Below are 25,918 nucleotides of genomic sequence, written 5' to 3' on the forward strand. Positions count from 1 at the left end.
AAATGTTTAACCCGAGGGCTAGGGGTAGAGGACGAGGGCGGGGACGTGGGCGTCCAACTACTGCAGGGGTCAGAGGCCGTGGTCCTGGGCGGGGTGAGACACCACCTGCTTATGAGGGAGCAGGGGAACGCCGCAGAGCTACACTCCCTAGGTTCATGTCTGAAGTTACTGGGACTCGTGGTAGAGCACTGTTGAGGCCAGAACAGTGCGAACAGGTGATGTCGTGGATTGCCGACAATGCTTCGAGCAATTTGTTCACCAGTCAGTCTTCCACGCAGTCCACCCATGTCACCGAAATCGGCACTCCTCCAGCTCCTGCACCTTAGCCTCCTCCCCCCCAGTCTGCCCCCTCCCAGGAAAATTTGCCATTTGAACCGGCATACTCTGAGGAACTGTTTTCTGGACCCTTCCCACACTCACAAACCACTTGTCCGGTTGCTGCTGAGCAATTTTCCGATGCCCAGGTTTTCCACCAGTCGCAGTCTGTGCGTGATTATGACCTTCTTGACGTAGTGGAAGAAGTGTCTAAAGAGGTGTCCGACGATGAGGAGACACGGTTGTCAGACAGTGGGGAAGTTGTTGTCAGGGCAGGAAGTCCGAGGGGGGAGCAGACTGAGGGATCGGAGGATGATGAGGTGACAGACCCAAGCTGGGTTGATAGGCCGGGTGAACACAGTGCTTCTGAGACGGAGGAGAGTCCTCGACCAGAACAGGTTGGAAGAGGCAGTGGTGGGGCCAGACGGAGAGGCAGGGCCAGAGCTGGTGCATCAGCGCCAAATGTGTCAACTAGTGAAGCTCCCGTGGCGAGGGCTCTTGCGGCGAGGGCTAGATTTTCAGAAGTCTGGAGGTTCTTTAAGGAAACACCAGATGACCGACGGACTGTGGTGTGCAACATTTGCCAAACCAGGCTCAGCAGGGGTTCCACCACTACTAGCTTAACTACCACCAGTATGCGCAGGCATATGAATGCTAAACACCCCACTCAGTGGCAACAAGCCCGTTCACCTCCGGCCGTGCACACCACTGCTCCTTCCCCTGTGTCAGCTGATAGTCAGCCCCCTGCCCAGGACCCTGCCACAAAAACCCCATCGTCGCCTCCACGATCCTCCACAGCATCCACCAGCGTTCAGCTCTCCATACCCCAGACGCTGGAGCGGAAACGCAAATATAGTGCAACCCACCCGCACGCCCAAGCCCTTAATGTCCACATCTCCAGATTGCTTAGCCTGGAGATGCTGCCCTATAGGCTAGTAGAGACCGAGGCCTTTTGCAACCTCATGGCGGCGGCCGCCCCTCGGTATTCGGTCCCCAGCCGCCACTACTTTTCCCGATGTGCCGTCCCAGCCCTGCACCAGCACGTGTCAGACAACATCATCCGTGCCCTGACCAACGCCGTTTCTGACAAGGTCCACCTGACCACGGACACGTGGACGAGTGCTGCCGGGCAGGGCCACTATATATCGCTGACGGCACATTGGGTTAACTTGGTGGAGGCTGGGACCGAGTCTGACCCTGCGGCTGGTCATATACTGCCGACGCCGAGGATTGCGGGGCCTACCTCGGTCCAGGTGTTTCAGGCCTACTATGCCTCCTCCTCCTCCCACCCCTCCTCCTCCGAATTACCATCCGTGAGCATGGCGCCATCAGTCGGTAGCTCTAGGCACAGCAGCAGTGCCGTCGCTAAGCGACAGCAGGCGGTGCTCAAACTGCTGAGCCTAGGCGATAAAAGGCACACCGCCCAAGAGCTATTACAGGGCATCACGGTGCAGACTGATCTGTGGCTGGCACCGCTGAACCTGAAGCCAGGCATGGTTGTGTGTGACAACGGCCGTAACCTGGTGGCGGCTCTGCAACTCGGCAGACTGACACATGTGCCATGCCTGGCCCATGTGTTAAATCTGATAGTTCAGCGTTTCCTCAAGACATACCCCAATCTGTCTGATTTGCTCACGAAGGTGCGCCGCATCTGTGCGCATTTCAGGAAGTCCAGCACAGATGCTGCCACTCTCAGGGCAGCGCAGCGCCGCCTCCAACTGCCCGCTCACCGACTGTTGTGCGACGTGCCCACGAGGTGGAATTCAACACTGACCATGTTATCCAGAGTATACCAGCAGCGCCGAGCGATTGTAGACTGCCAGATGTCAACTTCCACCAGAACTGGTAGTCAGGTCAGTCAGCTTCCTCAAGTCTACAATGAGGAGTGGACGTGGATGTCTGATATCTGTCAGGTGCTGAGTAACTTTGAGGAGTCAACACAGATGGTCAGTGGCGATGCCGCCATCATCAGCCTCACCATCCCGCTGCTTGGCCTGTTGAAAAACTCTCTGATCAGCATGAAGTCGGAAGCTTTGCGCTCGTCACAAGAGACGGGGGAAGAAGATTCCCTTGTTGATAGCCAAAGCACCCTTAGGTCTGTTTCTCAGCGCATATCGGAGGAGGTGGAGGTGGAGGAGGATGAGGAGGAAGAGGAGGAGAATGTTGGCGAGACACAAGAGGGGACCATTGTTGAGTCCTTCACTGTTCAGCGTGTATGGGCAGAAGAAGAGGAGTTGGAGGAGTTGGAGGAGGAGGAAATGGACAGTCAGGCCAGTGAGGGGAGTGAATTCTTACGCGTTGGTACTGCATATGGCAGATTTCATGCTAGGCTGCCTATCCCGTGACCCTCGCGTTCAAAGAATTTATTCCAGCACCGATTACTGGGTGTTCACTTTCCTGGACCCACGGTACAAGCAAAATCTTTCCACTCTCATCCCTGGAGAGGAAAGGAGTGTGAGAATGCATGAATACCAGCAGGCCCTGGTGCACAAGCTGAAACAGTATTTCCCTTCTGACAGCGCTAGCGGCAGAGTGCGTAGTTCTGCGGGACAAGTAGCGAGGGAGAGTAGGCGAGCAGGCAGCTTGTCCAGCACTGGCAAGGGTACGCTTTACAAGGCTTTTGCCAGCTTTATGTCACCCCAGCAAGACACTGTCACCTGTCCCCAGTCTCGGCAGAGTAGGGCTGATCTTTACAGAAAGATGGTGAGGGAGTACGTAGCTGACCATACCATCGTCCTAAATGATCACACAGCTCCCTACAACTACTGGGTTTCAAAGCTGGACATGTGGCACGAACTGGCGCTGTACGCCTTGGAGGTTCTTGCCTGCCCTGCCGCTAGCGTCTTGTCCGAGCGGGTTTTCAGTGCAGCTGGTGGCATCATCACCGATAAGCGTACACGCCTGTCGACTGACAGCGCTGACAGGCTGACGCTTATTAAGATGAATAAAGCCTGGATTTCTCATAATTTCCAATCTCCACCAGGTGAAGGAAGCTCAACCTGAATAATTTATCCACTCCTCCTCCTCCTCATTTTCCTCCTTCTCCTCCTCTTTGTACAGTAAAGCAGAGGAAACTGGCTATTTTTTGACAGGGCCCACTGGCTCTAGCTATAGTACTTTATGCATTTAATTTTTCTGGAGGGCCACCTACCCGGTCCTCTGTTTTAAACAATTTTTGGGAGTGCCACATACAGGCACTCAATCTATTCAATTTTTCTGGAGGGCCACCTACCCGGTCCTCTGTTTTAAACAATTTTTGGGAGTGCCACATACAGGCACTCAATCTATTCAATTTTTCTGGAGGGCCACCTACCCGCTCCTCTGGTTTGAAAACTTTTTTGGACTGCCACATACAGGCACTCAATCTATTCCATTTTACTGGAGGGCCACCTACCTGCTCCTCTGGTTTGAAAAGTTTTTTGGACTGCCACATACAGGCACTCAATCTATTTCATTTTTCTGGAGGGCCACCTACCCGCTCCTCTGGTTTGAAAACTTTTTTGGACTGCCACATACAGGCACTATCCAAATTAAATTGTCTCCATAGCAGCCTCCACACGTTGTCTCCATTGCTACCTCCAAAAGTCGTCCATATAGCTGCCTCCATACATCGTCCCCTTATCAAACGAGGTGTGTCAGGCAGAAATTTGGGTTGTTTTCATGGATTCCACATCAAAGTTGTTAACTTTGTCGCCACCCTGCTGTGTTATCCACAAAATATACTGGCAAACTTTTATCATTTACCAATATTATTTCAGCGCTTCTTGCGCATCTGTTTACATTCCCCTCACCCGGCATATCCTAAACTTATAAGAACGCTACTACACTTGATCTTATACAAAAGGTTCTTAGAAGTGCTGTTTGGGGAGTAGCCTAGAGACAGGGTAACCAACTAACAACTAACATAGTTTTAACTGCAGCACCTTTAATCTACTACTAGTTCACTGCCTCCATACATGGTCCCCTTATCAAACGAGCTGTGTCAGGCAGAATTTTGGGTTGTTTTCATGGCTTCCATGTTAACTTTGTCGCCACCCTGCTGTGTAATCCACAAAATATACTGGCAAACTTTTATCATGTACCGATATTATTTGAGCGCTTCTTGCTCACCTCCTTTGGTTCCTCTCTGCCACCCATTGGTTTGAAGCCTGAGTCCATTTAGAGTATGTCGCCATGCCACTCTCTAGCCTGCCGCTGCTGCCGCTGCCTCTGCATGCCGTCCCCTATAGTGTCAGGGTCAATTATTGGATGTTTTACATGCTATCTAGCTTCATTCTGTCACTCTGTCATGGCCATGCTGTTGCCCATAGTTTTGGCATAATGGTGCGATTAAGCAGCCTCAGAGGCATCCATGCATGCTGCCCCTGCTGTTTCCTGTCCATTTCCGTGGTGTTTCCATCCTTTTCTGAGGTTCCCAGGTGTTTGGCCAAGCTTCCCTGTGCAGAGCCTTGGTCCCCTTGAAAAATGCTCGAGTCTCATCTCTAATCCTAACTTTAGAGGGTGCTGAACAAGGTCCAGGAAGATAGAAACATCCTGAATATTCTGTAAATTAACCAAATCTGTAACCTGCAAATAAAATGTGTGAAAATATTCTAAGATAATGCCATTGAACTCCTTATAAAACCAGTATTCGGAGGTCAGAACGCCAGGAGCCACTTCATCACTTGGTGACTTTTTCCTCACAGCCTCCTATAATAAGCAGAGGTCAATGTAGCTGGACCTCCACTGATGGCTCTGTCTAGTAATATGTCATTTGTGATGAAACTACTCTTTTAAGCTATTACATGACATCATCACTTTCTAGCCGAGTAAAGTAATATCCGGAATCATTCAGCCGTGTTTTCAGGGTGACTGACCTGCCGCAAAGTCCGTGGATTATTCAATATAACTGCTTTTAAGAAGAGTTTTCTGTCAGTTCCCATAGATATATCTATCCATTACATAGAGCGCATAGTAATAAAAAATATAAGTCACAAACTGCTATACATATATAAAATATCATCAAATAAACCAGAAAAATCTATTTTTATTTTTTTTTTGGGCTTATTTTTTCCACATTAATGTGATTTTATATATTGTGTCAGATGTTGTTGTACTGGGACGGAAATGTAATTTGAATTGGAGAAACTTTTGTACAGTTTTACATTTTGCGCGGGGTAACACAATTTTGCTGTGGTAATTTTTGCTGATGGAGCGAACAAGGATTTTGTTTACAAGTTGTCTCATTGTTCAGTTTTATGATGGGCTGTTTTTGGTCGGAGAAGGGAATATTTTAGGATTTCTTAGGCCCCTTTCGCACTTGCGTTGCAGATCACGTCAGAGTCTGATCAGGGTGCGATCAGGGTTTGGTCAGTGAAAAATGTACATTTTTTATTAGAGTTCAGTCAGTTTTCAGTCAGAGTTTTTTTATGCACTCTTTTTGGTGTTTTCAATGCGTTTTTCATGCACAGTAAGCAAGAGTTTTTTCACTCTTGCTCTTCACTCTCACTCTTTCACTCATGACTGAGGTCTATGGGGGTCATTTACTAAGGGCCCGATTTGCGTTTTCCCGACGTGTTACCCGAATATTTCCGATTTGCGCCGATTTTTCCTGAATTGCCCCTGGTTTTTGGCGCACGCATTCGGATTGTGGCGCATCTAGTCCGGCGTGCACGCGACGAAACTCGGGGGGCGCTTAACTGCACGCGCTTACCTGCACCCAGCAATGGATCGTGAACTCCGGCGGACTTCAGCGCAGCAGCGACACCTGGTGGACATCGGGTGCACGACCTTAGTGAATCGCCGGAAGATCCGAATCCACCGCAGGTAACGCGCCACTGGATCGCGAATGGACCGGGTAAGTAAATCTGCCCCTATGTCTTTTCTATGGCAATTGATCAGTGAAAAATGCATTACACTTGCAAGTGCAATTGGTTTTTGATGAGTCTCCATAGAGTTGTATGGTGCGTTTTTCACACACGTAACTTACATGAAGTGTAAGTAATGAACTGCAAAAACATAAGCAGAACACATATGTGAAAAACTAAGAGTTGTTAAGAAAAGTTGGGTGTGGATTAGATTAAGAGAAGGTTTTGAAGAACAGTGGTAGACTATGTCATGGTGAGCTCTGACAACAGAAGCCATGTCCTATGGTTAAAGGGTACTCCCATAATAAAAAGTAATACAATTTTCCAATATACTTTATAAATTCTTCACTGTTCTCTAGAGCTCTGCTTGCTGTCATTTTAAAGGAAGCTTCTATGTTTACTTCCAGTGGACAGAAATCTGACCATGGTCACACAGGTGCACGGCTCGTTAGTATCATCGAGGTTAATCAGAGCTGTGGGATATAACGAGCTGTGCACCTGTGTGACCACGGCCAGATTTCTGTCCACTGGAAGTAAACATAGAAGCTTCCTTTAAAATGACAGCAAGCAGAGATCTACAAAACAGTGAAGAATTTATGCAGAAAGTACATAGGAAAATTGTGTAACTTTTCATTGTACGTTAATTTGCTGAAATAAGAACACCCCTTTAAGTTCAGGGCAGTTATACAGCACAATTGCCATTTGAAGTAGTTTCTGTACCAAAAATGCCTGATCATGTGATGTTTGGACTTGCCCACCAAAATATTAGAGAATGCTTTGGCGGGCCCAGGTTCTAACCTAATACTAAATCCCATAGAGACAACATTAGAAAATGTAATATGGCGGTAAGTATGGTGTATTCACTGAAAGATAACAAAAGGTGCACCCATAAGCCTCATCAGTTTAGTCTACTCTGGTGGGCAGTCGTATTCTTTTCTTCCTGGCTATTTAAGGACTGCCCCCCAAAGTTGACTAGGCTGATGATACGTCAAAGCTTAGCCAGGCTGAGTATCTTTGACATGTAGGTGGGACCTGATTCTCGAGAACGAGAAGTGGGCTATTATTTATTTCCATGTAGACCTGAGGGGCTGCACACATGTGGGTATCTATCTGCTCGGTCTGGTTATGGGAAGGGAGATGGTGGACCACCTATTCTCGATGGTGAAGGCTCCACCTTGCTTACTTTTCACTGTTTTTGTTAATATCTATTTGCACAGTTGCCACAATTTTTATTTTAGGCTTTTTTATACCAATAAGGATAATAATGGATTAAAAATATCTACATTCCCTTTAAACTGAAATCAGAACAGGGGACGAGGGGCTGAATACAAAAGCCCGGACTACATAGATAAGCTCAATTCTGCAGCTGCCATTTGGCGGTACAGAAAAATGACTTTGTCTATCTCCTGGATAACACTCCTGAGGACGTACACAGGAGATTTACTCGATAGAAACAGCTGGCTGCCGTCGTGCGCTGACTTGAATACATGAAGACTATGGTTTATCTCTTCTCCAGATTAATACATGGAGACAGAATTATTTTTTATAACAAGTCTAGAGACCCCTTCACAGTGTTCAGTCTGTATAACAGATTCCGGAGCTGCTATTACCGGCTCAGAAAAAATGTCTGCCGTTTGTTTACCCCATTAAGCAATAGTAAAATAATATGGAGGACGCTGGAGCTGCGCCATATTAAACATACTCTTCACAGTACTCCACTGCGCTTGTATAATAAGAGCTTCTGTTTGGCCGTATGGGTCGGGGGGCCACTCTTCAATATGTAAAAGGCTATAAAGTGGTTTCAAAGATAATAATTGGTATATTATCGAATGTATCTATGGCTTTTGTCATCATCATCATCACCAATGAGGACCTTTCACCGCCACCATTATTTCCATCTCTTCGCATCCATTAATAATCCAATGAATTGGGCAGAGCAAGAATTTTTTTCTCTAGCCCAGGACCACCTACCTGACATTAGAAAGCCAAATTAACATAGTTTTAAGGTAGTTACAGTACCCAATATAATAATTAGACATTCTGCTGTCAGATGGGTGGTCCTGGGCTGGTGCAAACATCCCCATATTACAGTAAAGATCTGAAAATATTTGGTGAAATGTCCTATATAAGACTTTTCTTCCTGAGTACTGATGAGGGGCTCATTCCTCTTTAGTTTCTGGTCTATGAATTGAGGATAACAGTAAATGTTGAGATCAGTAATTCCCTGAGAACTGAGAATAAGTGGGATGAGTATGACACTACTGACTTAAATATGGGCCCCATTCTCAACCGCAGTCAATGGTCAGTTAGGTGTCTTTTTTATTATGATTTTTTCATACCTCATTGATAACTTTTTTCATATATTCTTGTGTTTCAGCTGTTTATAGGCTTTGGCTTCCCCTATGAAGGTCCAGCCCCCTTGGAAGCAGTTGCCAATGGTTGTGTGTTTCTCCAACCTCGCTTCAATCCATCACACAGTTCCTTGAACCATGAGTTCTTCCGTGGAAAACCAACCTCCAGAGAGGTAGGTGTCACCGACATTCACCTCTTATCGGTCATGGTTTATATTGACCAGTGGTTCCATCTGATCTGAAAGGGCAATTTACATTTTATCATGGCCTATGGTAAAAGATATGATGTTGATTTAACCACACATAGAATATTATGTTTTCCACTGCAGGCCCTGGGAATTCATCATAGCCACCTGACAAAAATGTAATTACCTCCATTAATTAGACGAGATTTCCCACTGAGTTTTGATGAACGGAGGTGTCAGTCCATGACTGTCAGGGAATGAAGAAGATTCAAACAAATGTAGATTCATTTTATCTCCAATATTGGAATCACTCAATTGGGAAACATTAAAAACCAAAGACGTTGGAGCTGTCAAGAGGGAATGTCGGGAATTAAGAAACTTACCGTTAACCCATGACTAAAAATGTAGACGCTCATCCTTTCTCACTATGGCCATAACACTTAGCAGTGGTTCAAAGGTGGCCAATTTTACAACCTGGAGACATAATTATGGAAAAATGCAATGCCCTCAAATACTGTGCCTGAAGTAGGAAAATCAAATTATATATCCCACCCTAGACCCGCTTGAGGGATAACCTCCTAAAAGGTCTGCACTGCCATCAGATGTTTGGAGACATTGGGGCACATTTACTAAGGGTCCGCAGCCGCGAATCCGTCGGGTTTCTCCCGAATATTTCCGCTTTGCGCTGTATTTCACGGGATTGTGGCGCACGCGATCGATTTTTGGCGCAATCGCAACGACTTTCACGCGACAGAAATCGGGGGGTGTGGCCACCGGCCAACCCGAAGGATTCGGAAAAACCGTGGAATATAAAAAGCCATTTGTGTCGCAAGATCAGCACTCACATACACCAGAAAAAAGCAGGTGAACTCCGGCGGACCTCGGCGCAGCAGCGACACCTGGTGAATATCGGCGCATGGACCTTAGTGAATCCCGGCAGAACCCGAATCAGCGCCGGAGAATCCGCCACTGGATCGCGACTGGACCGGGTAAGTAAATGTGCCCCATTGTGCTAGATCCTGTTGGCTCCGTGTCCTTGTAATAGGTGGAATTCACAACTGCAGCAATGGTTCCCATTGACAGTGTAAGGCCCCTTTCACACTTGCGTTTTTCACCCTTGCTACCACCAGGTTGTTAACTCGTGGCGTAGCCTCTGTTCAGTGACAATAAACCCAGGAACATCAGAGGTTTTCCAACAAGGACCGACTGAGATGTGGACTGTGGATAATGTCAGGGCTGGCAAAGTGTGTTAATGGAAACTTAAAAGCCATCAAACAATACCCTTAATGAAAAATTTAAAAAATAAAAGTTTCAGGTCTTGGAAAGTACTTCATTAGTGTAAAATAATGAAACCTACAAATGAACTAAATAAATGTAAAAAAATGGCTAATAAATGGCTAATACTGGTCATAAGGTGGTTCAAATAACTCAGTGAAGCTGTATTGATGAGGGTCTTCATGTTATTCTGCAGGTCTCATCCCAGCACCCATACATGGAGATGACTATTGGGAGGCCTCATGTCATGACGGTGGACTACAATGATACAAGAGAGTTTGAGGCAGCTATCAAGACCATCATGAGGAGCAAGGTATGTGAGGGGCCTATAGGGACTGGTAGAAAACAATATGGACTGGTAAAAGAGAACTAGACAACATCTCTCCATTCACCGACCCCATAGTTAGTACATAAATTGTATACATTACTAATAATCTAGAAAATAACATGAATATAATATGAAGCTTTGTTGATAATTAAAAAATTATCACGATTTGAAGTTGATTTTTGTTGAGAATCTAAAAATGAACAAGACTAGAAGATGATGTGTTGTGGATAATCTTGTAATTAACATGGCTGGAAAACTGGAAGATGTTTTTTATTGAGAATATGAAAATGAACATGATTGGCTAATTACTTTTTGTTGATAATCTAAGAAAATCTAGTGGCAGATTTTATTTGTTGATTTTTGTTGAGAATCTGCAAATGAACGTGCTTGGAAGATGATGATTTGTTGATAATCTAAAAATGAACATACTCAGAGGATGATTCTTTGCTCATAATCTAAGAATGAACATGATTGGAAGATAAAGATTTGTTGAGAATCTAAAAATGAACATGATTAGAGGATTATATTTGTTGATTATCAAAAAATGAACATGATTGGAAGATGCTTTTTGTTGATAATCCAGAAATGAACATGATTGGAAGATGGAGCTTCCATTGGAAGATGAACACTATTGGAAGAAGATATATTGTTAATAAACTAAAAATGAACATGATTGGAAGAGGAGTCTGTATTATCGAAGAATGAAAATGATTGGAAGATAAAATGTGTTTATAATATAAGAATGAGCATGATACAAAATGATGGGTTTTTTTGGGAATCAGAAAACGAACACGATTGGAAGATGATTATTTGTTGATAATTCAAGAATGAACATAATTAGAAGATTAATTTTTGTTGATATTCTAAAAATGAAGACGATAAGAGGATGATTTGTTGATAATCTAAGAATGAACGTGATTGTAAGATAATTTTGGTTTGAGAATCTAAAAATGAAAAGAAAAATTTAGCTTTTTGATGATTGGAAGATGATTTTTGTTGATAATCGAAAAATGAACATGATTGGAAGTTGCTTTTTTTGGTTGAGAATCTGAAAACTAACATGATTGGAAGATGAGGCTTTCTTTATATTCTAAGGAAGCACATAATTGGAAAAAGATGGTTTTCAGTAATCCAAAAATTAACATGATTTGAAGATGATTTTTTGTTGATAAACTAAAAATTAACATGATTGGATGATGATACATTGTGGATAATCTAATGAATTCTGACTTTTTCCTACCTTAAGCCACCTCCACATCCAGTGGACATATCGGGGCATAGAGAGGGCTATGCCGGGCCATGGAGTGATCTGGCGCTGGGCATCTGATCCCCCATGTACAGTAGCTATAGACAGTGCAAGGAAGCACCTCAGGCTATATTGTAACTCTACTAGGCAGGGCCTGGCCTAGAATTATCGCACGGATGCGTGTGTGCTATAATAGGAGGACAGAGTCTCTTGATATATACACCTTGAGAAGGGGACACCAAGCACTGGCGCTGGATAAATCCACCCCAATATGCTTGTGGCAGGATACGCATCTTTAAAAATCTAGAATAAAAACAAGTGGCCGTCATGTGAAGCATTGTTGATAAACGAATATTACACATAGGACTGTAATATGATACATTTCGAAACTTTTTCATAATTCATTGTAGATAATGTGGACACTACATCTTTTGAAAAAGTTAAATGAACATGAAAAGAGATGGAAACACAAAAAAGTAGATAGATCTAGACAGACACAGAGAATCTTACACATTTTAGCAATACAAAATGTTAAGGCCATGAATATATATATATATATATATATATATATATATATATATATATATATATATAAAATTTGATATTGAGATAGATACCATAGATTTATAAACATAACCTGGGGGGGGAGTTCCTCATTACAAACTGAATTTGTCAGGATTAGATACCAAATATCTGTCTCTTACCTGTCCAAGTCTTGGGGGTGAAACTTTGGGCCTTCTGAATGGTGAATACTAGAGAGATATATCAGATAAATTGTTGAAAAGCGGCAGCACTGCAGAGCAGGTGAAGGATTTTTCATCATTTCCGTGTACAGCAACGACTTGAAGATAGATAGATGGATATATTATAGATATAGACAGACAGATTTTACTGTATTTTTATTATATTGTCAAAAAATAGATGTGATAGGTTAATATGTGTCGGTCAGGAAGGAGGACATGGGGCATGGAGATGCTTAGTCATTAAGGGGTTTGAGGTCTGTATAATGAGGTCATAGATAGTGAGGCTTACTCTTACTGAAAAGATAGATGTGTAGCTAGATATATATGATATACATGGGATAGATAGATAGATAGATAGATAGATAGATAGATAGATAGATAGATAGAATGAGATGAGATATAGGTTGAGATATATATTTTTTATGCATAAAATAGACATGTAGCTGGCTGGAGGGAGAACAGAGGGGCCGGATGGGGAGAGTCTCTGCCATGTAGGGGTTTGAGGTCTGGCTAATGCTTCAATTTGAGGTCATTGAGCCGTAGAGGTGTCAGTCGCGGGTGGTTTAACAGCCAATATTCCTGAGAAGCCGAAAGAGAGGTCTCATTATCTGGAAAGTTCTGTGCAGAAGAATAATAGTATATCACTGAGCTCAGGGACGAGGCCCAAGGGAACTCATTAGACAATGTGATGAGGAGAGAAAAAGCTGCAGTCATGGAAGCAGAACCCTAATATTCCTTGTTTATTACCCCTGGCGTACAGGGGCTTGGCTCTTGTTGCTGTAGTTATGTCACCATGTAGACAGTGTCCATTAGTATATCTGGTATATATGTCTTCCGCTGTAGAAACATGTACACAACGTTGTCAGGACTCATGTTCCATGACCTCACATGTCTGCTATTAAGGGATGTACTGAATCTCTTTATATCTGATAGCAAGTGATATCTCAGGCATAACCCATCACTAATCTGTTCATCTCCCATTTTATAGATTGAACCCTACCTTCCCTATGAGTTCACCAGTGAAGGGATGCTGCAGAGACTCCATGCCTATATCCAGCACCAGGTAAGATAGATACCCACACCAATCTGTAAAGCTTCTTATTGAATACTTGGAAAATGTATTCCTCTCGGGTCGTGCCCCTCTGCTCCATACTACACTACTAAATTGTTAAATCAATGCGATGTCGACAGCTTGATGGCCGTCTCCAGAGCGCTGACATTAGCATACACCAATTTGCTAGAAATGTTCATTATAGATACTGCCTATCCTGCGTAATGGAGGAGAACCTGCCTTAAATTCCTCTTCTCTCTTCTCTTCCCTTCCGATCATTACCTCATCGATCATTTTATCCATCTATCTTCTTTTCCCAATCTTTGCCACATTCTCTTGACATTACATTCAATATGAAATCCCTTCCAGGAGTTTTGCTCCCCTCCTTTGCCCGTTCCCGTTAATACATCCCAGGTTCATCTTCCATCTTCCTTGGTCCTCATCAATCGTACACACCTGGTGTGGTCATCTAGTGAACCTCCTCCATCCATGTGGCCCCCTGTCACGTCGATGAAGGTTTGGCTGTCTGCAGAAGGTGAATCCTGCACCAGTGCATGCTGGGACCGCAATTTGGTGTGTGAGCCCACGTTCTTCAGCATCATCAACAGTCAACGGGTTCTAGAGCAGTAAGTATAATCTAGTCCAATTTAATGTCTTCACTATTAGCCAAGACTGAGGTGTCTGGGGGATTCTCTGATTGTTTGGGAGCATCTACTTTATACAACTTCTAGACAGGTCTGGATTTATAGGTTTTGGACTCAATGGACCTATGTCTTTTTCCATTATGTACTCAGATACTATCTGATACTTCTAGAAATTCATTATATTGTATGTCATAATTATATACTACAATGTGGACAACTAAAGAAGACCAGGAGATGTTTTTTTGAAGTTATGGTGAACTAGATTAGAGTTCTCATATTTAGGGATATATGGGGGGACAGTGTTTTACATATATATCAGTATTTTTATTGAAGAAATAATAATTATGTGAAAGTGCCAGAGGCACTCAGGCGGGCGGCACCCGAGCGCCTCTCGGCTTCCCCGGACTTTATTATATTCACGCCCCCCGCTGCAAGCCTCCTCCTTCTAGCGTCTGGGGAACCAGAAGGCAGCAAATGCCCTACTCTCTTCACACCCCGGCCATCTGACGTCACCCGCCAGATCCCAGTTCCCCGGCCGGCAACATATGAAGGTTTGGAGCGAGGGGCGTGAATATATTAAAGTCCGATGAAGCCAAGAGGCACTCGGGTGCTGTCTCACTGAGCGCCTCTGACAATTCAACAAAGTTATATTTTCGGCGATAAATACTGAAATACATGAAAAATACAGTCCCCCCATCCCCTAGACATAACGAGCAGCCTATTTAGGACACTCTACCACCAGTAGATGTCCTTTAAGAAGAGTCCACCAGCAGTTTTGACCATACACATCTGCAGACAGTGTTAATTGGCCCTGGAAATCTGTGTAATCATTACTTTGTGTATTTTTCAGTAACAACAGGACATTGAAAAATAAATATAGATTCCAAAATAGTAGCATCTCCAGGCTATAAACCAGATGAAGGATACATGATCTTTTTGTAGAACATTTTTCCATAGAAAGATCATTTATTGGTGAGATTTTTACCTGACATTTGGACAATAAAAACACAAACATGGTTCATATTTCACTTGACCTGTGGGACCCGCGAGGTCAGAAGGACCTCATACGGTGGTGGGATACAAGTTCACTGTACCGTTAAAATTACAGCCAGTTCAGGGATACAGGGATGGGATGAAGAGTCACATCCTCCCTGGCCGTACTACATGCCACTCTCTACCTCCTTTTCTTGGTCTAGTTTTTTCAGGAGAGAAGAAGGTAGACTAGGAGAAGGTGAATACTATGTCATACCTGGTGGCAGAGTTTAGCGTTAGCATGAACCCTAGATAAGACTATGCCTTGAGCGCCCAAAATGGTAAATAGGTCCCTACTTTAAATTCCATCATAGGAGAATTCCATATCTATATTATATATATCCCTTCTTCAGGATGCCCAGTAGTAGTATAACTAAAATGTTATGTTCTGAAAGATGCTATTTTCCAAAGCCTTCAAGAAGAAAGTTGGTAAAATGTATAAACTACTAGTTTCTCATAGGTTACCTTGTTTGTATAGATGAGATGGAACAGTATGGTAGATCAGTGTTAAACTAAGCTGCATCTAAACCTCAAAGATGCTGGCACTACAGACAGATCTCTGTTTGACTCGAAGATGTAGGTTCTACTGATCTGACACACGTTCTCTTGTCTTATTTGAAGACATGTTATTTTGGGCTGTTTTGAAGCTTACTTGGACATGGTTGTACAAAATCGCTTCATTTTTGTTCAATCCTGAAAGCAATCCATAGGGAATGAACACCATCAAAGGGGTTGTGCTTCTTGGTGGTTGAGGCAGCTAATGACCGGGGTCCTTCAGTCAACGTCAAGGTATCAGAATTGGATCGACGGAAGGAGTTAAAAGAGAATAATGAGCAGTAAAAAGTGTATTTGTCAGAATTCATGGACATAACAGAAAGCCCTAGATTTTTTTTTTAGAATTTGTCCCTAGCAACCAAATGGATGTTCATTTTTGAAAAAGTCCTTTGAAGACTTCAATTTGAAATTTTTCTGGTTACTATTGGCAATGGTCATTATTTAAAGGGGGTTCTAATACAAATAATATATGTATTAATTGATGACTAGGGGATCTGACAACGATTAAACCTCCAATGCCCGACCCAAAGTAGTATATTGAGTGCTCAACCTAATGCCACTGCTTGGTCGGAAACTGTGATAGAGACACTTCCAACTGCTTTGATGTCAGTGGAGCTTCACTGATATCACTGAGATAATAAAGGTGGAGAAAGGTCCTCTTTAAAATAATGTTGGTCACCAGATCCAGTGGTTTATTTTCAAGGGAAACAAAGGAATAGGCATGACAAATTGGAAATATTCCCAATCCTGGAAAATCATGGTCTTAAGAACCTCATTAGGCCACCATACAAAACTGTAAAAAAGTTGACAAGTCCTGACAAAATGTGTGGATTTGTATGAATCTAGTTGGAGGAAGTCCTTAAAGGGAACCTGTCAGTTAAACTAACCCACATTAACTGAACATATCTTTAAAAACTGCTATTATACAACAGTACAACTATCCCTATAGTTTCTCCCCATTTATGCGAATGACCGCATGTGAGTCAGATCATGGTCTTTCCTTTGTGATGAGTCCAACATATTCATGTCTTTTCTGATCAGACGCTCCTCCAGCTCATTTCCCCCTCCCTAAGGAATGAGAGAGATGCTGGCTGTGTGACTCACTGAAGAGAGTTCTTGAGGGAGGGGTGAATGAGGGAGCTGATTTTTATACAGTGAGTCACGCACAGCCAGCACCTCTCTTATTCCTGAGAGAGACAGGTAACTGATTTAGCCGAGGCAGGTAACACGTTGCTGAAGAGAAAGCAAGCCCCTTTGCTAATCAGGTATTTGGAGCTGAGCTACAAAAAATGAATATCGAAGATAGTGGGGCAGATTTACTTACCCAGTCGCTTCGCAATCCAGCGGCACTTTCTCTGCGGTGGATTCGGGTCCGGACAGGATTCACTAAGGTAGTTCCTCTGACGTCCACCAGGTGTCACTGCTGCGCTGAAGTCCGCTGAGGCCCGCCGGAATGCACGAGCCTATTCCTGGTGAAGGTAAGCGCGAGTGCAGCGACACTTTTTTTTTTAAAATGCAGCGTTTTTTCCGAATTCGTCGGGTTTTCGTTCGGCCACGCCCCCCGATTTCCATCACGTGCATGCTGGCGCCGATGCGACACAATCCGATCGCGTGCGACAAAATCCCGGGGCAATTCAGGGAAAATAGGCGCAAATCGGAAATATTCGGGTAACTCGTCGTGAAAGCGCGAATCGGGCCCTTTAGTAAATGACCCCCAGTGAGTCAACTTTACGAACATACTGTGGAACTTTACAGACATGGGGAGGAACAATATATAGTTGTACTGTTGTATTTTAGCAATTTTCAAAATATGTCTAGTACATGTGGGTTGGTGTAAATGACAGGTCCCCATTTACAGGTGGTCCCCTACTTAAGAACACTCGACTTACATACGACCCCTAGTTACATACGGACCTCTGGATATTGGTAATTTATTGTGCTTTAGTCCTAGGCTACAATAATCAGCTGTAACAGTTATCAGAGGTGTCTGTAATGAAGCTTTAGTGTTAATATTGATTCTTATGACAACCCAACTTTTTTAAAATTTAATTGTCACAGAGACCAAAAAAGTTCTGGCTGGGATTACAATGATAAAATATACAGTTCCGACTTACATACAAATTCAACTTAAGAACAAACCTACAGACCCTATCTTGTATGTAACCTGGGGACTGCCTGTATTGATATTTTTTTTAACATATAATATACATATATGTTTGATCTCATTGTGCCATCTTTTTCTCCTTAAGGCTTGGAGCCCAATGTGAGAGTACGGAATCAGTCATGAGCCACTTGTACCCAGCCGTGTCACCCTCGGTCAGGGAATGCTACCTGCAGAGAGAACCGCTCCTCTTCAGTTGTTCAGGACAAAGCACAAAGTTCCGCAGGCTGTGTCCGTGTAGAGACTATCGCCATGGACAAATTGCCCTATGTAAGGACTGCTCGTGAAGTGATGGGGTGCTCATCAAAGCCAATAATTGTCTTCATTAATCTTCCAACTACTGATCATACTGACTGCTGCATGAAGAGGTCCTACTATACTGAGGCATAACTGAGTATACAGACTGGATACTCTGCCCGGAGTTTTATGCTGCAGCATAAAGCAATAGTGAGCATAATACACTCTCACACAACAACCCGTGTTCTACGCCTTGGAGCCACGTAATGATTTCCATGCCCTCTAATGGATTTCGATTAAAGGTTGACTACATTTTTCAAAGTAAAGCACAATGAAGATAAGATAGGACAGCAAAAATGCCCCACTTGGGGATAGGGCGTCAAGCTTACACAAGAGGATGATTTAAGAAGGGTATGCTCTTACGGCAATATTAAGAAACTACTTGTAATAGATATCAAACCGGTGCCAGATAGTGTGGTGCAGCCAGTGCCAACCCACGAGGGACATAATTTCCATTTCCGAACATGACCAATGTGACTATATATTTTTTTTTTTTACACAAGAAAATAATATTAATAAAATGTTGAAAATCGGAAAAATTCAATTATTTGGACCAAATGTGAAAACGACTTATCTTAAGCCACAGTGGCAGGGAATTGGTTCCCAGGAGGAGATATATGCACTTTTTTTCTGAAGTTGGAATGTCCGGTCTAACTGGATTAAGTGGAAAGACGACTCGTGAGCAATAGGAATCTTTTTCTTTCAGATATTTATGTTAATAAAGGCTGAATTGGTGAAATAAGAATCACGTGATTTGGGTTTTGAAAAAGTGTTCCAAGCAAAGCTGGGCACCAGGTGTCAATCGGGTTTTGTTGGTCCATAGTAATTAATTACATAGTTACCAATAGTCTAGAAAGTGATGGAGCAGGGTTTGTAGAAAATATACCACACAGTGGGCCATTTCTGTGTCTCTGGGGGGAGGGGGGGGAGGGTTCTGACTTATTTGGTGGGTGAGGGCTCCATGTTCTGAATTTTAATTGCCAACATTCACATAGTAACTTCCATTTATTCATAGTTTTTGAAAGCAGTAACTGGTTGATTCTATGGGCAACAAGGCTTATTACATTATTAGTTTTGATAAATGTGTTTTTGAATCCCCCTCAGGCTCTTCATTAGTTATAACACATCAGGTTTCATAAATCAAATTTATTTGAGAAAACTTTTTCCCCTTAGGAACAAATCAGAGCTTAGATTTTTTTCAAATAAAATTTGAAATTGTTCAGGAAAACTGAAAGCTTTGCTATAATTTATTGCTGTCTTTTAAATTGGTTACCACTATGTTCCCCGTGTCCATATCAGATAAAATTGTTACAAATTTTCGGATTACTGAAAAGGTAAGTAGTTTGGTGAATATGGAAGTTAGGAAACTGACTGAATAGTCTGCCACATAGTTGCATGCACTTTACTTCCTATCTCAGAAATCCAAAATTGCTCTTTAGATTTTTTGCTAAACTTTTTACCACCAAATCCAACTTTTTGCATCCAGGCCTTGCATTGATTATACATTACATTATAGTTGAGAGTTTTGAATCATTCAGATGTCACAGAAATGGGAGCACACATATTTATGAGGACCTGTCACTGCCCATTTTGGTAATAAAGCTTTTAGGTGTGGACAGTTCTGGGTTACGGAAGACAGCCTTGGACCACCAACCACACAATAGACCTGCTACTTTTATGTTTGTCACCTAATAGGCTATTTGCTTGGATGGTGGGGACTTCAGAAACAATTTCAATTGCGCTCACATCAGTACAGTAACAACTATTAGAGATGTTGAAGATGGTGAAATCTCCTTATTTAATTATTGTTGGCTTATCTCACGAGGAAACGCATTCAATTTGTTAGAACATAATTTTCCAAACAATCCTTTAAAAATGTTGGGTACTGCAATGGGCTCCATATACACCCCTCATGAAATAAATTTGTATCTGGATAATTAGGAAACACATCCAATTTATTTCCCAAATTGTCTGGCCATAATTCTAATGTTCTGAATCATTAAAGTTTAGACACAGAAAATTCACTGTGTAAGAGTTATTGTTATACAAGTCAAATATTAGCTGTTTTTCTCCTAGAAATGTTAAAAATCAGTATGTCAAGCCATGACAGGATGTGGTACTGTTCCTCTTGTGATAATGGTGGATACCATGCTATGGTGAACCTTCATCAGACCCACATTATAAGTCAGTGGTATTGTTGGTGTCTGTTATCCAGCACTTTGGCATGGAACACTTGAGAACAGTATGAAAATAGCTCTAAATATTTAGTTTTTACAATTTTACATATTTAATTTCATGACTAAAGTCCTCCAAGGCCAGGCATGGTCTAAGTAGCCCACTGGTGTTCACGACAACTATGTATGGCAGTTAAGGGACAAGTAGGAACATTGTGGAGTTCAGCCATGTATGGTATAAGGGTAGAGGTCAGAGCAAATGGACCAGGGTTGTATAATTTAAGACTGCAATGGATCTCTAGAAAACCAAGAATATAAATGGAGGTGGTGCCTTAGTGACTCTGGATGGTTTGTAATTGGTTGTCTCATGCAAGACATAATAATAATAATAATAATTCTTTATTTATATAGCGCACACAGATTACGCAGCGCTGCACAAGCATGACTAATTGGTCCCTGTCCCCATGGGGCTCACAATCTAAACAACCTAACAGTATGTTTTGGAGTGTGGGAGGAAACCGGAGTACCCGGAGGAAACCCACGCAAACACATCTTTGCAGATGTTGACCTGGGTGGGATTCGAACCCAGGACCCCAGTGCTGCAAGGCAGAAGTGCTATTCACTCAGCCACCGTGCCGCCCATACATATTTATGAACCCACTAGTAGCAACACTAGTAGCAGAGAGAAGCCTGTGTCTGGTGGAAGAAGATGGTCATTCTTTTAGGGAATGTATGGGCATCATAGATTGGTTCCCCCACATATGAGCCATAGGTGAGATTCACCAAAGAACAATTAATTATGTCATATAAATATAAATATATATAAATTTAATTTTATGGTTCCATTAAACAAAGACACACAATATGTGTATCTACTTTCTGGTCATGATTACATACTACTGATTGATACAGCCATAACTAGTGCTTGGCTATCTTCATCGATCTCATGGACTTCATTGTCACTTCAATCAAACCAGTTCTCATGATAGGTAGGTTATCCAGCAATTACATGTTTATCTTCTTTCCAGTGTATAGTGATAAGTTGTTGTAGATGGACAACCTTGTAATGAAGCAGAACTTGCCTCTCAATGTAATACAGCTCATCAGTGGGCTGGAATCAGGGTTTGATATACAGCCACTCTTCTTCTCTATGAACTAAGGAACAAATTTGTGTCCTTGAGGTCTCGGACAGGTTAACTATTAATGAATATTATATGTGCCTGTCACAGCCGCAAGTAATGTAAGACATTGCACTTTCTATTAATATGTCTAGCAATGGCAAATTGATTTTCAGTAGAGTGGTGACACCATCAATTCCCTCTCCTATAGCATGTTATTAAGAAATGAAATACGTCTAGGACCTCTGAATATAATCGGGGTCTTGGTTTTATATAAATCATGTGGATGTCCCATGAGTACAACTTTATATTAAATGCAGGTCTGGAACTCAATGACGCCCATTCCCATGATAATGGAAATATAGTAGGGATGTCCTCTTGGGACAACTATTAAATCCATGAAGAGTGGAAATGTAGATGCTTCATTAAGGGTTCGTTCAGATGAGTAATGTGGGGGATAGCCAGTCAGCTGCTGGGACAGCATCCAGGAACTTGACAAAGAACTAATCCCCAGAACACTGAAGCCTGGTTATTGTACCTTTGACACCTTTTGTACTCCAGCTCTGGAACCCTGTATCTTGCTAAAGCCAGAACCCTGTATCCTGCCAGAGCCAGTACCCTGTATCCTGCCAGAGCCAGTACCCTGTTTTCTGCCAGAGCCAGAACCCTGTGTCCTGCCAACTCTGGAATCCTGTATTCTGCTAGAGCCAGAACCCTGTATTCTGCCAGAGCCTGAACCCTGTGTCCTGCCAACTCTGGAACCCTGTATTCTGCCAGAGCCTGAACCCTGTGTCCTGCCAACTCTGGAACCCTGTATTCTGCCAGAGCCATAACCCTGTGTCCTGCCATCCCTGGAATCCTGGATGGTTCATTATGGAACTCAGTGCTTCTCTCTGTGGGTTTTGTAATACTGGGGCTTGCCAGTCAGCTGCTGGGGACAGCATCCAGGAACTTGATAAAATGCTAATCCTCAGCTCACTGAGGGCTGGTTATTGTGCTTTTGACACCTTTTGTCATCCAGCTTTGGAAGCTTGGGTCTTGCCAGCTCTGGAACCTGTATCTTGCTAGAGCCGGAGTCTTGAATCCCACTGAAGACAGAACCCTTTGTCCTGCCAGAGCTGATAGCTTGTGTCCTGCAAGAACCTTAACCCTGTGTCTTCCCAGAGCCAGGATCTTGGAGCCCTGTATCATGCCCAGAGCCAGACTTGGAACCCTGTATCATGCCCTGAACTGAAGCCTGTATCCAACTTTAGCTGATATCCTGAAACCCCGTCTGACCTGGAGCCTGTATCCAGCCTAAGCTAGTAACCTGAATCCCAGTCTGAACTGGGTCCGGAAACCCATCTCCTGAAACTGTGTCTGGTAACCCTGAACCCCAACCTGATCCGGAACCCCGGAATTTGAACTTTGTTGCAGAGCCTGTACCCTGTTCCTGAACTTCAACATCACTTTTTTAAGCACAATACTGCCCTGAGGATCTCTTGGATTACAAACCTGTCCCAATGTCTGTGTATTCAAAGAAAAACCAAGGTGTTAACCTCAAGAGTTTTCAAATTTCTTCCAAGTGATATGTTTTAGAGGTCAATTCCACAAGTTTGCTATTGTTGGAGTGGATAAACGATCACAGCTGCTACAACTATGTGCAGTTTATCCGCTCCAACAATACAGAACTTGTGGAACTGACTTGGAGAACATATCACCTGGAAGAAATTTGAAAAATCCTGAGGTTGAAGCCTTGGTTCCCTGATAGTGTTACATTTTCCTTGTCCGTTTTCATAGCATTGTCTACAATGAGCATCATACAGATCACAACAGGGACTTGTTTCCGGATGCAGTTTATATACAGACATTCATCATCAGAAGCTTCCTCTATTTCTGTCTCCCCGACTTCCTCTACATCTTTAACTTGGCTGTTCTAGGATTCGTTCTCATTAATTCCTTTGGTTTTATTCTGGCCACTTTCATACTCCACGCTGTCAGCAATGCTCATCTTCTCCATGAATCTTGGAGATAATGTTTGAGTGGAAATGTGATGTGTGCAGTGATAAGTAACTTCCCTGCGTCATAAGGAATCACTGAGGGAAATCTTTTATTCCTGAGAAATATTAGATGATAAATAATCTTCTTTAATGTCCCTTGAAGAACATCTACAGATAATGATTGTGAATTCCGTCAGACGTATTGCTCCGTTATATTTATATAATGTATGGCACAGTCTTATGTATTTTACTATATCATGGAGCATCTTTTCTCTCTATACAGCCTGTTACTCCTTCTAGAAACATACTGTACATATGAATAAACAACTGGGTGTTATTAGTTGGTCCCCATAAATCCCAGGGACCCACAGACCCTTCTCACAAGACTTTATGTCTAAGTATCCTTCTCCCCGATCTCTCTGCACTGAGATTTATGATATGCAGGCTGCCAGACTTATCCCTTTATCTCTCCATTAAGAGGAGATCATTAACCTTTTCACCCCTTTACGACCGGGCCCTTTTGTTTTTTCATTTCCATTTTTCACTCCCCACTTTCAAAAATCTATAACATTTTTTATTTTTACATGTAAAGAGCTCTGTGAGAGCTTGTTTTCTGTGTATAGGTTTTATAATGTTTTCATACATTTACAACAATTAAAACCCCCTGTACAATAAGCTTTTTATACTTTGCTATAGGTGCTTTGGGACGGCCGCATCGGGCACTATACAGTGACGGGCAGGAGCTTCCTGTCCGGGCGGACGGAGGCCCTTGCCCGACTGCCGGAGGCCATATGCGACAGGGCGCCGCATAGAAACGGTCTGCGGGCCGCATGTGGCCTGAGGGGACCCCTGATCTACACAAATGACCCCTTGCAAGTCCGAACTTCGTCTTTCCTTTAAGCTGAGTCCAGCATATTCATGCCCTTACTATTAAGCCGTTCCTCCAGCTCATCTCCCCTACCTCAGGAATGAGAGAGATACTGACTGTGTGTGACTCTATGTGACTTACTAAAGAGAATTCCTATGGAAGGGGTGAGTAGAGGATCTGATCTCTCTTCAGTGAGTCAGTGATACACATACAGCTCTCTCTCATTTCCAAAAGAGGGGTGAATGATGTAGCAGAGCTGAGTTCACTCTACACTGAAGAGAAAGCATGGCCTAAATCTTGGAGCTGGAAGTGTGGCTGAACTAGAAGAACATGTATTTACATATATGGTGGGTCATTTTTACGAACAGAAAGTGGAACTTTGCACTTTGTGTGAGGAAGACATTATAGGGATAATTGTAATGCTGTATAATAGCTAGGGTTAGTTTATCTGGCAGGTTCTCTTTAAACTATATTTAGCAACTTTATACCATACATAATGCTGAGCCATCGTATCAAAGCCACCATGTAAGAAAAAGATTATTAAAATATTTTATCTCTAAAATATATGGGGCAAAACATATATCTGGGGGGCAAGTGCCCATAATTTTGTAAAACCCTAGCATTGTTGGCTATTAGCACTCTATCAGTGGATCACTTGATGCTCCCAAAAAGTTTGAATAGGCCGTCAGTCATGAAACATCGTTATAAGAAGCTGGGTAGGCAAGCGATATGTGAAAGCAAGCAAGGCGAGGTAGGCGAATCCTGTGAAAAAGTAATAGACTGTCTAGACAGGCCATTAAATGTCCTCCGTGAGTGGAGAGTCTCAATATGCATGGACATTATGATCCTCCCGACAGCAAAGCCTGACACTAAAGTGTTAACATCTCTCCCCATTTATATCATGTGCTATTTTAATCTAGAATATAAGGATTGATTTTATCCCTGGCGTCTTCTCCTGAACTGTAAAATGTTTTAGGAGCTAAATGAAAGCGGAAAAAATATGTGAGAACAAGATGTTTTTTGACCTGAAGAAAAAGGTGATAAAAGCGGGTGGAGAAGGTGATGAAGTGGCCGCCGTCGTGAACAAAACATAAATGGTTAATGATAAGTGAGATTCAGACTAAACTGAGCAATCTGAAAATACAATCCCCCTGGATTAACGCCTCGCTCTTGAAATAGAACCTCTGGCTGATATTGATTGTTTAGGAGGAATTGTGAGAGTAATCGACTGTAAACTGCGTATCCGAGGAATGTGGGAGAAGGGTAGATGAAAACTTTTCTCAAAATGCTTTAGGTTTAGGCTCTGTTCACACTTTTTTTCCGTTAATAGTTTTCTTTGACAGCAAGTTCTTGCATTCAACATAATCTCTTAAAGGGCTTTTCCCGTGAAAAAAAAAGTCTCAAATCTCAAACCCCTAGTGATGTTAACACAATAAAGATCATTTTCAACCCTTTACTTCACAATTTTACTCAGTTTTATGCCCCTTTCACACTTGCGTTTTTCACGCGTGTTTTCTGCGCGTGCTTTTGACGCGCAGAACTTGCTTTTCACTCTGACCTATTGTAACCAATGGGTTTTTCAGACTTGCATTTTTTTTCACGCACACACGCGCGTTTTTTTTAACGCCCGTTTAAATCTCAGCATGCTCTACTTTTGCAAGTCACGCGCGTGAAAACCGCACCATACAAGTCTATGGAGATGCATCAAAAACACATTGCGCTCTGAGACACTTGCAAGTGCAATGCTTTT

The 25,918-nt window shown here is 42.8% G+C and overlaps 1 protein-coding gene across 4 annotated transcripts in view; it reads left to right on the top strand.

Annotated features, from left to right (window-relative positions):
- MGAT5B (alpha-1,6-mannosylglycoprotein 6-beta-N-acetylglucosaminyltransferase B) overlaps positions 1-18,774 on the top strand; it is a 59,397-nt gene extending 40,623 nt beyond the window's left edge. For all 4 annotated transcript variants that reach the window (XM_072111977.1, XM_072111976.1, XM_072111975.1 and 1 more), the window contains 5 exons: positions 8,539-8,685; positions 10,169-10,285; positions 13,278-13,352; positions 13,710-13,966; positions 17,821-18,774. In XM_072111977.1, the coding sequence (XP_071968078.1) occupies positions 8,539-8,685; positions 10,169-10,285; positions 13,278-13,352; positions 13,710-13,966; positions 17,821-18,019 (795 nt within the window). In that variant the 3' untranslated portion in view covers positions 18,020-18,774. The remainder of the gene's footprint in view (positions 1-8,538; positions 8,686-10,168; positions 10,286-13,277; positions 13,353-13,709; positions 13,967-17,820) is intronic.
- The last annotated feature ends 7,144 nt before the right edge of the window (positions 18,775-25,918 follow it).

Source organism: Engystomops pustulosus, chromosome 6, assembly GCF_040894005.1.
Source record: "Engystomops pustulosus chromosome 6, aEngPut4.maternal, whole genome shotgun sequence".
NCBI lineage: Eukaryota > Metazoa > Chordata > Amphibia > Anura > Leptodactylidae > Engystomops > Engystomops pustulosus.